The 12,722-nt window shown below is 42.3% G+C and overlaps 1 protein-coding gene across 1 annotated transcript in view; it reads left to right on the top strand.

Moving 5' to 3' along the window:
• Positions 1 to 12,722, top strand: part of RAPGEF4 (Rap guanine nucleotide exchange factor 4) — a 212,942-nt gene that overhangs the window by 158,405 nt on the left and 41,815 nt on the right. Inside the window, exons 15-16 of the mRNA XM_016205212.2 lie at positions 4,884 to 4,972; positions 9,042 to 9,120. Of these exons, the coding sequence (XP_016060698.2) occupies positions 4,884 to 4,972; positions 9,042 to 9,120 (168 nt within the window). The remainder of the gene's footprint in view (positions 1 to 4,883; positions 4,973 to 9,041; positions 9,121 to 12,722) is intronic.

The following is a 12,722-nucleotide window of genomic DNA, read 5'->3' as shown; positions in this document are numbered from 1 at the left end:
ACATTTTGTGGAGTATAATGTATCCATTTCTGGCACTGTGTTTAGCTTGGTGCTGCCTAGAGTAATTGGGGGGAGAATATTCCCCTACTCTAAAAATGCTCTCTGGGTACAGTGATCAACTGTAATAGCTTTGGAGCAGAAGGCATCGGAGAGAGCAATGGAAGTGGGAATGCCAGGCAGCTCAGAGCACACCGAGGCCTTAGGTGATGAGACCCGTTGGTATTTTAATTTCACATGAAGGATTTCTCCAGAAGCGTTTTCATCTTGTTATCAGAATGAGCATCTTTGACAGAAACCCAGATTTCAAATCTAAGACAGACTGTTCATTGCAACCCAGAAGCATCCATCTGGCCTCTTCCATACTCATTCCTGCTAATGTCAAAAGGGTGCTTGCTTCTCAGGTCCCTGTTTAACTTGGATCTTTACAGTACATGTATGTTCAGTTCCCTCTTTTGCAGCAACTTCCTACTTGAGACTTCATCAAATGCACCAACATTTGAGTGGTAATACAGGAGAATTAGGAAATGTAGTTCCAAGAAATTGTAGAAAATCACAGAATCTTGTTTTGAAAAGAAAGATTTATTTTCTGTCTTAGGATAATAAAAACAGCAATTCTGTAGCTAATGAAATGTCACCAAATAATACATTGAAAAAGAATGCATCCCAGTAGTTTTCTTTGTTTGCCATGTGAATGGGGTGTAGACCAGTCTCCATAACTGACTTTTTATTGTTTAGACTAAAAGCCTAAGGCTCAGATATTTTCATCTGGATGAATCGACATATTTACAAGGAAGGTGGGAAGAAATTTATTATTGAATAGACATAGTATATTTTGCATATATTATATAATACCTTATTACAACCCCTTTTAACAGATGGAAAAGTTGAGGCTCAGGGATGCAAGTTACTTGCCCAAGATTACAAAGCTTATAATGATAGAGCTGGGATTCAAGTCCAGCTTGATCAGTTGCCATGCCTTTTCTCCTTTAACCTCTCAGATGACGATAGCAAAACATGTCATATAAACACTATATCCTCAACACTATCTAGTAAACCTTGCAAACCAATATATTTCAGAAGGACTGACATAAAATGGACTATATAGAAAGTATCCTTTCACTTACAAACATAAAAATGACCATCCAGAATTCTTTGTTATTTTGTTTTTTTATTTTTCACTTCTATCCATTCTTAAATGTTCTTGCTCAGGTGTTTTGAACAGTTTTCCTTCCAGCCCACAGAAGATGAGAATTAGGACATTTTTTATTTGAAGGTTGGGACTATCCCCGACGATTTTCCTTGGTGCTCTTACATATAACTAGGCCATTTTATGGTGATAATCTGCATTCTTTAATAATGCTTCAGATATCTCAGGGAAATTTTGCGACCTGAAAAGGGAAGCCTTGAAAATTCTTAACCCTGAAACATTCGACCAAGAAGTCCCCTGGAGGTCCCCTTCCTTCAGCTCTTCGTTTTGATCTTCATAGCAGAGTGATCAAAAGCGTTTGCTTGTTACAACATCTTCCATTCAGAGCACCTTCCAAATATAGATTTTTTTTTTTTTTTTTTTGGTATGAAATCAAACTAAAAGGAACAGAGAAGGAGAGACCATGTGTATTAAACTCACTTTAGACCTGGATCTGATTTCTGTTTTATCTCATTTGTGTCCTCTAGACCAATCTAAATTTCTTATATAATTCCAAAGCCTGTGCATGTTCTCAGCACACCATTTAAGAAATATCAGTGAATACAAAAGAGCACGCCGGCAAAGTCAGTTCCCTGAAGAATAAAAAGTCACCCTCTCAAAGGGCTGCTTTCCACGTTGGGCTTCTGCAAGCCAAACCAGAGTTGAAAATGGGAGGCTGTGCAGGTGAATTTTGGCTGATATTCGGGATAACTTCAGGAACATGGCAACAATCATGTCTATGGATGGACTTAAAATTTAGGAACCGTTAGGGCTTCTCCTCAGAAATCATCCATTTTGTGCTCAAAGGGGGTCACTGTTGGTGCTGACAACAGTGCTATTTTTCTGATTCCCCTTTCCCCGAGAATCCAGGAGCGTTTCAGAGCTGCCCCACTCTGCCCCGGCCATCGAGTGAGTGCAATAGTAAAATGTCAATTGCTAGACACTATTTCTCATGTTGGATAAACTTTATGGAGCCCTCAAAATTTACCGTTTTGGTTATCATCTGCTCTGTAGTTACTGGTTTTAGTAAGAAAGAATGAATTTCAAATGACCCCTCCTGTTTTACTTACTGTGCTGCTTTTCCTTAGTCTGTCAACCACCCTGTTCAGCTCCATCCTGTTCGCAGAAAAATAGTCTCTTTCAGGCCTCCCCTGCAACCACCTCTTTTTTGTTCTAGGTACAGATGGAAATGTTCCTAACATCATTTCCAGACTTGATATTAGGAAAAGATGTTCTGTCACAGGCTTCAAACCTCACAAGTTGGATAATGTAACCAATTGGGGTTCTCTTTGACTTGGACTAAAGTAGCTCCTTCATGCAGTAAACTCAACAGAGCCGTGCTGTCTGTTCTTCAAGTCCCTCACTTAGACAGAGGTCAAGCAGGAGGCGCCTGGCAGTGTCCAGCCTGAAACAAAGCAATAACGTGATGTTTCAGTCAAACCCAGGCTACATACAAGGCTGTGTCTGGCCAGGAGCCCCCTGTCCCTCCCCCTTCAGAGTTCCCTGCCTTAAAAGGAAGTCAACACCTGGACAGCCTTCCCTGGAGCTGAGAAGAGGCAGAGAGGACATGCAAGGCAGCCACCACAGCTGTAGCACTAGAGGGAGGCTTTGGGAGCAGAAGAAAGATCCCCTGGCGTCAGGTTGGCCAGGTGGCCAAGTATAGAGAGACCACGTCTCTTTAGCAAAGTGACAGGATGCTTGGCTTGCCACCCTGGTCTTTATTCTTTTTGACCAGACATAATACCCTAGCTAAGGGATGTCCAAACAAAGAACACCGGAATGTGAAGCCAGCCTTCTATCAGAGTTAAACTTTTGACAAGGGGACCAATTGCACTGTGATATATCTGCCCTGTAGCCAGCTATGCAGCTTACTGGCAGCAGCTGCCCAATGCTGTAGTAAACAACAAGCGACTGATTTTTAATGTAATATATGTACACTCTAATTGATCCCCCCCTTACAGAGCAGTTTCTCCACCTGCAGAATAAAGATAATATTTAACTAGCAGGAGTAAGCATGAAGACATTGTCCAGGGCCCGGCTAGTTGTCTGGGGCACAGTAAACATTTGACAGATGTTGAGCGCCCTCTCCAACCCCAGCTCCTGATTATGAGACCGGTTGCTGCTCCCTTTTCAGCTCATCTGCTGAGCACTATCAAAGAGTCATATATCTCAGGAATTACTGAATGAACTCAGCAATTTTCTCCATTTAGATGTTGAAAGTCCTCTCTTCCTCAAATATTCACTGCCGACAAGAGGAAAAACCATTGTCTTCTACCTTATTTACTTTGAGAAAGGGGTCATGCTTTTGAGATGAAAGTATTTTTTTCCCTATTTCTCTTCTCTCTAGTCTCCAAAGCCAGGTTTCCTCAAAGATTTAACTCTTCAATTCTTTTAGCCCCTGTGTGCACGCACGCACGTGTGGACACACACACACGCACACACATGCACACACACACACACGCACGTGTGGACACGGACACACACACACACTAGTTGTAGCTCACGGTGGCCTCCCAGGTAGGCCCCGTTTGTTACCTCTGTCGGCACCAGAGTTGCGTCACACTCTCTCCCTCTCTGTTTTCACAGGCAGAGAGTCACATGTTCAACCCACTCTTTCTCCTTCACTCCCTCAGGCGTGAGGTTAAGACCCTGAGATTTACTACTTAGGGATATTCTTGGGATCTCAATGCACTGCCTCCAAGGTCTCAGGCAAAGACAGAGTGTGGTGAGAAGGCAAAGAAATCTAGCTTGCCCTGGAGCCAAATTCGACCCCTGCTTTCTGAACAGAAGGGAGTTTTGTTTTCATTGTTGTTTTCCTTCCCTGGTGTTTTGCTTTAAGTGAAATGCCAAGCAGAACAGCAAAGTCTGAGTTTGGGAACAGGAGCCCCATATCATCCTAATGTATTTTGCCTCTAAGTTTTCATTCACCGCTGTGTCACCGTCTTGAATATGACTTTGAAATAACCCACAGTCAATTTAAAAAATAAATCCTTTCATGCTGACTGAAGAGCTGCCTGGATGGATCTTCTGAAATAATGACTAACCCCCCCCCCCCGCAATAATATATATTCGACATTGAAATAAATTACCTGAGTTTTCTGCTGCTGCTTTATTGCTTGTTCGGAAGCTATTGGGATTTGCTTGTTTGCTCATGGGTGTTTGGGTCTGGTTTTTCCCCTCCTGTTTTATTCTTAGCTGTATTTCCAAAGCACATGCCAGTGTACAGTTGGGAAAGACAGAGCATTCCAGAAATAGGCAGAGGACTCCAGTGTGCGGCTGATATTTTGCTACAAGTAACCCATATATGGGTAACCCAGTTACTGTCGCCTCCCCGCTCCTGCCCTGAACTGCCCTGCATTCACGGCTTTCTTCTCATTCCTCCCGGAACGAGGCCGGAGCTGTTCCGTTCTCAGCCTGCTAGAGCCCCTCTCCAAGAAACTTACTTTAGTTCCATATAGGGAAAAAGAGTCACGTTTTAGTAACTACTTCCATTTGTGATTTTTCCATTGTCTTCCTATGTGATTTCAGCAAGGTACCTGGTCTCTTTTACTCTCAGGAGAATATGGGCCATAGGTTAAGTCAGATGGTTTCCTGGGATCTCAAAAAATAAAAATAAAAATCTTAGATATTTGAAAAGGTATTCATTAATGATTTGCCCACTTTTTAAAAGCTAATAATGTTTTTATTTTTTATCCAGGTATACTGTGATGTCAGGAACACCTGAAAAAATTTTAGAGCATTTTCTAGAAACAATACGCCTTGAGCCAGCTTTAAATGAAGCAACAGGTAAATACCTAGAACAGTTTGTGTGTTCACTAAATCCATGTAAAGCACTGTAAAAAAAAATTTTTAAATCCTGAGTTCATTCTCAGCATGTGTACCCAAAACAGTTTTAGCAGGTGGTTATGCGTATTAACATCCTAAGAGCATCCCTGTGTGGCGCACTCAGGGAGCCATCCTTCTGGCCCTCCTCTGCCCGCTGCATTCCTGCTATCCTTCATGAATGATTCAGTCTTGTTCATACACCTTAGGATCAGCCTTCCATAGGCATCTCTTAGGTTATCATTTATTTTTGAACCTCACCTAAGGATATGTTTATTGATTTGAGAGAGAGAGACAGAGAGAGAGAAACATTGATGTGAGAGAGGAACATTGATTGGCTGTCTCCTGTATGCACACCCACCAACCAGGTATCAAACCTGCAACCTAGGTATGTGCCCTGACCAGGAACCAAACCCACCACCCTCAGTGTATGCTCCAACCAACTGAGCCACCAGGCCAGGGCTCTTCGGTTATCATTTAAATTCACCTTTACAGGCATCTATTAGGTTATCATTTAAATTCTACCTGTTCCCATAAAGAATTTCCTGCTGCCTACACAAGAGGCACAACCTCGCTCCAATGGGGTAAAATGGTTCTGTCTGTGGTTGTAGATTTGCAGGCTGCCCCAAAGTGTAAGTAAACACCGCCTATATTAGCTTGCTAGTGCTGATGTAATGAAGTACCTCAAACTGGGTGGCTTAAGCAACAGAAGTGTATTGTCTTACAGTTCTGGAGGCCAGAAGTCTAAGATCAAGGTGAGGGCAGGGTTGCTTCCTTCCGAGGGCTGTGAGGGAGACCCTGCTCTGTGCCTCTCTCCTGGCGACTGGTGTTTTGCTGGCAATCTTTGGTGTTCCTTGGCTTATAGATGCATCACCCTGAACTCAGCCTTCATGGTCATGTGTTCTCCCTGTCTCTCCACATAGCATTTCTTCTGTGCATCTGTTCCTATTTCCAAATTTTCTCTTTTTATAAGGACACCAGTCATGTTGGATTAGGGCCCACACTAATGACCACATCTTAATTTGAAATACCTACAAAGACCCCATTTCCAAATAAGGTCACATTCTGAGGTACTAGGGATTGGGACTTCAGCATATCCTTTTGGGGAAGACAAACTCCAACCCATAACACTGCCTTATAGTGAACCAGCCTTATTAACTAAGACAGAGATTGGAGAGTGAATGAGATGAATCTCACCGTGAGCTGAGTGTTCAGAGTTTCACTATCATTCTCCGCTTTGGGAGCCATCTTGTATGTAACTTTGGAACAGACTACATTCAAGTTCTTTTAAAAAAAATCCTATGCTACTGGCCTGTCACTCAGAATAAAAGGTTAATATTTTAAGCAAACTGAACTCCATAGAAGATTTCTCACTAAAAAAAAAAAATTCAAAGAGCCCTGGCTGGTGTGGCTCAGTCGTCCCATGCACCAAGAGGTTGCCGGCTCAATTCCCAGTCAGGGCACATGCCTGAGTTGCGGGCTCAGTCCCCAGTGAGGGGTGTGCAGGAGGCAGCCGATCGATGTTCTGCTCTCACATTGATGTTTCGCTCTCCCTCTCCTTTCCTCTCTCTCTAAAAATCAATAAAAACATTTTTTAAGAAAAGAAGTTCAAAGATTTATCTAAAAACCTAGTGGTAGTTCAAAGTCCATTTCCATCATCTTTGCAGTATACTCAAGGTGAAGTTATTATTTTATATACCTCCTAAAAGTATTTTAGCACTGATTTACTTCTTATTTTAGTTCTTCATTCCAGCTTCTCATTTTATAAGTAGAGATTATCTGCGATATTTCTTTATCTAGCGAATTAATTGGGGAGTAATTGTTATAAAGCCAGGATCTCTGGCTCCTGGGCAGGTATTTTTGGTTCAGTATATTTCGAGCATCTTTCTGGGCAGGCACTAAGCTGGATGCTCTGGACTAGGAACTGTGAACAAGAAACCTCTCTCCTGTCCTCAGGAAGTGTATAACCTACTAGAGGCCATACAGGAATGTGCGAATAGCTAGGACATAAGGCAGGATGCAGTCAGTGTTCAGGAGCACTGACTAGTTGAGGGGACCAGGCAGAGTGTCATGGAGAATGTAGCCTTAGTAGTGACTCTGAAAGCAGGGTGGTGTCTAGTAACTGGAGACGAAGGACCAAGCTTTCCATACTGAGGTGCAACGTCAGTACTGGCATGGAAGTGGTCAGGGAAGGTCAAGCAGCTTGGTTTTGCCGGGCTATTGTATATGTAAGTGGCAGAAGGAAGGTGAGATCTAAGCTTTTGACTACAGATCTTGGAGGATCTTAAAGGCAAAGCATTGGGGAATAGCTGAGGATATCTGAGCAAGGAGAATGCCCTGAGCCCATGATAAAAAACTAAAGGATGCAGTGAAGTGGGAAACCCTTGGCATTTATAAATTTACAGTACAGTGAGAAATATCAGGGTTAATAGTGAACCTGGCTTACATCATAGAAATGAACACCTCTGGGTTTGACAGTACATTTTCTTAATTTACCAAAACTTTTATGTTCAACCCTAGACCTATTAGTTTCCTAGACTTTTAACTTCTAGGAGCAGCATTAGTCCCTGAGTGGCTTGGGCAATCATTTCCTAGTAGAAAATGATTTTTAAAAATCAGTTCTTGAGGTTCTTCAGGAAGAGTTACTGCATATATACTGCATAAAAGTAGAGAATAGGAAGCTATGGTGAAATGTGGGTGCTGGGTAGTTGCCGTGTGAAGTGACTACTGAAATCTCTGCTTTAGGAAAATGTGAACTGCACATTTTCCTTAAAAACCTAGCACAGGCCTTCTGGGAGCCTCATAATCGAGCATTACCTCCCCTGTCCTCTGAGAGTATCCAGAACATATAAAGGAGACCCTAGATATGAAAACCGGACAAGCCAAAGTCCTTTTGTACTTAAAAAAGGGCTATACAACTTTTGTCTGCATCTTCGCTGGTTCAGTATAACGGGACTGAAATGAATGGTCACACTGAGTGATGACAGGACGACAGCTTGGGATTACCCTTATCCCTCATGTTTAAATGAGTATAATGGCGTTACGTGACATGGCAGAGGCATTTGCTAACTCCACGGGGTAATCATACTGCAATATATAAATGTATTAAATCAACACATGATACACCTTAAACTTAATGTTGTATGTCATTATATCTCAACATTTTAGATGACTGTAGTAGTTAAACCTTTAATCACTGATTCCAACTTTGCCAATATAAGTAAATTTAAAACACAGATATTAACGTTTAAATAGTTAAAATTTCCATATTTCTCACCATTTTCTACTTGGAAAGTTATGTGAGTTTCACAGATTCCGGCCAGTGTAGTTCACTTTCTGGTTGCAACCCCCGCTGCGGCGTGGATTCTGAGTTCCGGCCGGGACCGCCCAGAGGCTCCTGGGCCTGTCTTCACGCGCCTTCCTGCCAGCGCTGGTAGATAGTGTTGTCTCTGCCGTAAAGGACCAGCATGAAATCAGAACAAAGCAAATGAAGCCTCCCCTTGGGACTTGCCTTATTTCCCTTGTCATCTCCCTGCTCACCTGCCTGCAGAACAGCTTCAGATGCAGGCTGGTCGCCATTGTAACCTACCGGAGACCTTTGTTTTGCTTCAGTTGCTGCTCACAGCCTTGACCTTTTCTTTCCCCCCTGCTTTTGTTTCCCTCACCAATGAATTCTCTGCTCTTCCCACCTCCTTTTTCTGTCATCCTCTCATCCTTCGTTGCTCCCTCTGGAAGCAGGATGTGAAAAAGATAAAGAAAAAAAGCAATATTGACAAAAGACATACGGTATAAAGTTGGCAAAGAAATGACCGTGTTTTCCTGCATACGTGGTACGGCCCGTGGTGCCCTTTGAATATACACACGCATGAAGTTATTTATATGCGGTGCATCTGTGGGCAGTAACACCGCAACGCTCCAAGCCAGCGTACGAGGACCATTGGTCAAGAACCAATGACCAGATACTCCTGCTTTCCTAAAGATTTCTATAGGAACCTAATTTCCTTTTTTGCTTTGCATTTTCTTTCCCCTGCAGACTCCTTTTTAAATGACTTTGTTATGATGCACTGTGTTTTTATGCCAAATACCCAGCTTTGCCCAGCCCTGATGGCCCAATATCCTTTTACTGTGAAAAGTCTCTGTTCCCTTGAAGACACCCACATGTACATCCTAGTCTCTGAAGGTAAGTCATGTCCCGGGCAGAGCTGTGCTTTCCCGTCTAACTGAAACGTCAGCGGTTTTCCCCATAGACCCCAGCTCTCCTTGGCGTGGGTTTGCTGTGCCGTGTTTGAGGATTTCTTCATTACCTGTGTAAAATGGGAACCAAGTCACGTCAGGAAGGCGATACTGGTTAGAAATATGCATACCTGGGAAGTCGGCTAGAGAAAGTCATGGAGAAGAATCTGGGAGTGTTATTAGGGACAGTTCCCTAACCTGGGAGACACACTATGTACCTGTTAGGATACCTGGCAGGTCAGGTTGGCCTGCTTGTGTCCCTCCTCTAAGCTGTAGTATTAATCAGACAACTAACCCACTGGGATAAAGATGAGTTGTCATTGTGGGGTAGCTTTTCTTTTATGTTTGTCCTAGTCCATCCTCTCCTCTAGATACTGAAATTTATTCCTTCATTGCTATTGTATTATCATTACATTTATTCAAACAGAAGATACAAAACTTGAAATTCTAATGGTAGTTCTCGGCAGCCTGAAAGCTGAGTTTGTTTGGGGCAGCTTTTCAATAGTCTGTTGAATTGGCCACTTGGTACACCATATCTGGCACACAGGGAACTTTCAGAAAATGCAAGTTGAATAAAAGAAGTAAATATTATGAATGAGTCACATCCTCAAATCTGGGGGGCCTGTGAAAATGTATTTTCCAATTCTGCTCTATTTTTAAAGCAACAAAAATTTAGAACTCAAAATGCTTTGGCCTTCTGTGAGCAGTTAAACATATTGAAGGAGACTAGCTCTCTTTCCTGGGCAGTCCAGTCTATGTTGGGTCTGCTTTCCTTTTCCGGAATTGGAAACGCGGGACGATAGGGGATTCGAGTTGAACATGTTGTTCAGAGGGAGCTGCAGGAGTGAAATTTGGGAGTTTATTTGTCTGGGAACTACCTTTCTAAGAGCTTAATGAGACTTACCTATATTATGTATTCTTTCTGGCTCATATTCAATTTTTCTCAAGTAAAATTAACACACTCAGGATCTCTCTGCTTTTTCAGCTCCATACGTGGTAGTCATTATTCGATCTTCGAGATTTGTTGGAAGGAAAAATAAAAACCACCATTGAGTTTACACTAATTTTTTCAACAGCACAGTGATAAGCTTAAGGCAAACAAAACCAAAAGAGGAGTAAAGAGCATGGTGGCCCCAGCAAGTTTGGCTCAGTGGTTGGAGCATCAGACTGCGGACTGAAGGGTCTGGGTTCGATTCCGACCAAGGGTACTTAACTCGGTTGCAGGCTCCATCCCTGGCTCTGGATGGGGCGCGTGCAGGAGGCAACCAATGAACATGTCTCTCTCACATCGATGTTTCTCTGTCTCTCTCTCCCCCTTTTACTCTCTGAAAAAGCAATGGGAAAAGTATCCTCTAGTGAGGATTAAAAAAAAAAAAAGAAGGGTCCAGTGGACTAAGTCATATCATCTTTACAACTCAAGCCCCAAACACTGAGCTTTTTTGTTTGTTTGCAAATTCTACTTTGTTCAGTTATTAGCTTGTTCTCCTCTGGAGTTGATTGAGAACAATTTGTTATTGCTGACCTCTGTTTTTAGAATTAAAGTTCCTAAAGTCATTGCCATCCCAGGTAGGGTGGTATGGCTCTAATGAGGTTGCGGGGAGTAGGGGGAGACAGGGAAGTGAACGGTAGAGTCAAGAGAAACCTGAGTATCCAATCCTAGTTCTTTACTCAATAGATGGAGGGAATCCAGGGTGGTTGGGCACCATGTGCACCCCCTAGTGCCCTCAGAACACCTTCTTCATGCCTGGCCCTGTAGGAACTTAGATTCTTCGCTGTTCTATTTGGGATCGATTCTCTGCATCAGACACCATGCTAAGAGCATTGACCTGCTTTATACCACTTGTCATTACAGGAGTCTATTGGGTTAGTATTAGCTTTATTCCACAAATGAGGATTTTGAAGTTCAAAAAAATAAAGTGACATGCCCAAGGCAGCTACAGAGCCATGACTCATCTAGGTCTCAGGATTCCAAGCCTGGGGTGTGGTGGCTTTATTCTTTACAACTTAATCCTTTAATTACCATTTAAGAACGTTCCTCGACAATGTATTGCACAATTGGTAACACCAAAGTAGGCCTAATTTGTTGAAAGCAAATAGATGAAGTGTCCAATAGAACGTTTTGCAGTGATGGAAATGTCCCATATCTGTGCTAGCCCAGTAGCCTCTAGCCTTGAAATTGGCTACTCTAATGGAGGAAATGAATTTTTAATTTTATTTAATTTTCATTAATTTAAATAGCCACATGTGGCTACCATATTGGACAGTCTAAGTCTGGTCCTTAGATCCTGGGAATCAGAGTCTCAAACAACAACTACTGTTCTGTAATGCCCAGGGAGGGCGTCCCTGGGTGGCCAGGAGCTTATCCCACTGCATGCAAGCAATGGAGAGGCTCTATCCCTGAAGGTCATGTATGTGTAAGTGCTTCTATATCATGCTAAGGACTCAATTTTTAGTTCCTTTCCCTCCAGGGAGATTTTATATAGGTTCCTTATATAAGCAACTTTTTTTTTGGTTATAAGTAACAGAAAGCAACTGTGACTGACTTGAATAAAGGAATTTATGAAGGATGTGGGGTAACTCAGAGAACTGAAGGAATCTTTGAAGAGCCCGGGCCTTAGAAAGGGGCCTCGGCGGGCAGCAACGAAAGGCAGTGCTGGTGGGGTAAACCTGCTCCAAGCATCCTGGGCCCTCACCTCCCATATCGCTGGGAAGGAGGGTCTAGTTGGCCTAGCTTGGGTCACTGCTGACATCTTGGTCACAGGAAGGCAAAACGCTTTACTGTAGGGCGACTGCCTATAAAGAAAAACAAAAGTGCAGAACAGGTGGGCAAAAACAACATACACATAAACCGGGTGACATCACATGTATGAACGGCAGGGAGATAAAATATAAAACCAAACAAGTGGGTTAACTCTCATGTTCTTAACATGGAATGTAGGGATATTAAAATACCCACGTTCCATTAAAGCACCCCCATTAAAGCGAGTCACTGTGGCTGAGTGTTTTCAAAGTGCTTAATATGTGACTTTTCACAGCAGCCCTATGAAGAAGTCAGTATTTTCACTCCTCTTTTTCCAAATCAATAAACTAGGATAATGAAAAATTATGATTTGCTCAGAGAAAGGTAATTACTGGTACAGAAAAGATTTAATTCCTGAGCCACTGACACTTAATTTCTGTCCTTAATCCACATTGTGTGTCTCCTCCAATTTTGCTTTTAGCACAGAGGAAGGTGGTAGAACTCTGTTTAACATTAATATTTCAGGCCTTTTATGTGCTAATGAGAGAGACTCTCTATTCATTAGATATGCTCGGGACATGATTTGACCTGATGAATACAAGTGCTTTATAATGAGTTTTTAAAATTATATTTGTTCAATTTCTGTACTCTTCATCTCCAGTTTTTTAAATCATTTTTTAAATCTGCACTTAAAATTCAGTTCAATCTTCCATTAGCCTTTAAAAGGAAAATTAAAACCAC

This window comes from Miniopterus natalensis, chromosome 8 (assembly GCF_054644295.1).
Source record: "Miniopterus natalensis isolate mMinNat1 chromosome 8, mMinNat1.hap1, whole genome shotgun sequence".
NCBI classification, from domain to species: Eukaryota; Metazoa; Chordata; class Mammalia; order Chiroptera; family Miniopteridae; genus Miniopterus; species Miniopterus natalensis.
This window is presented reverse-complemented; position numbering and strand designations above follow the sequence as displayed.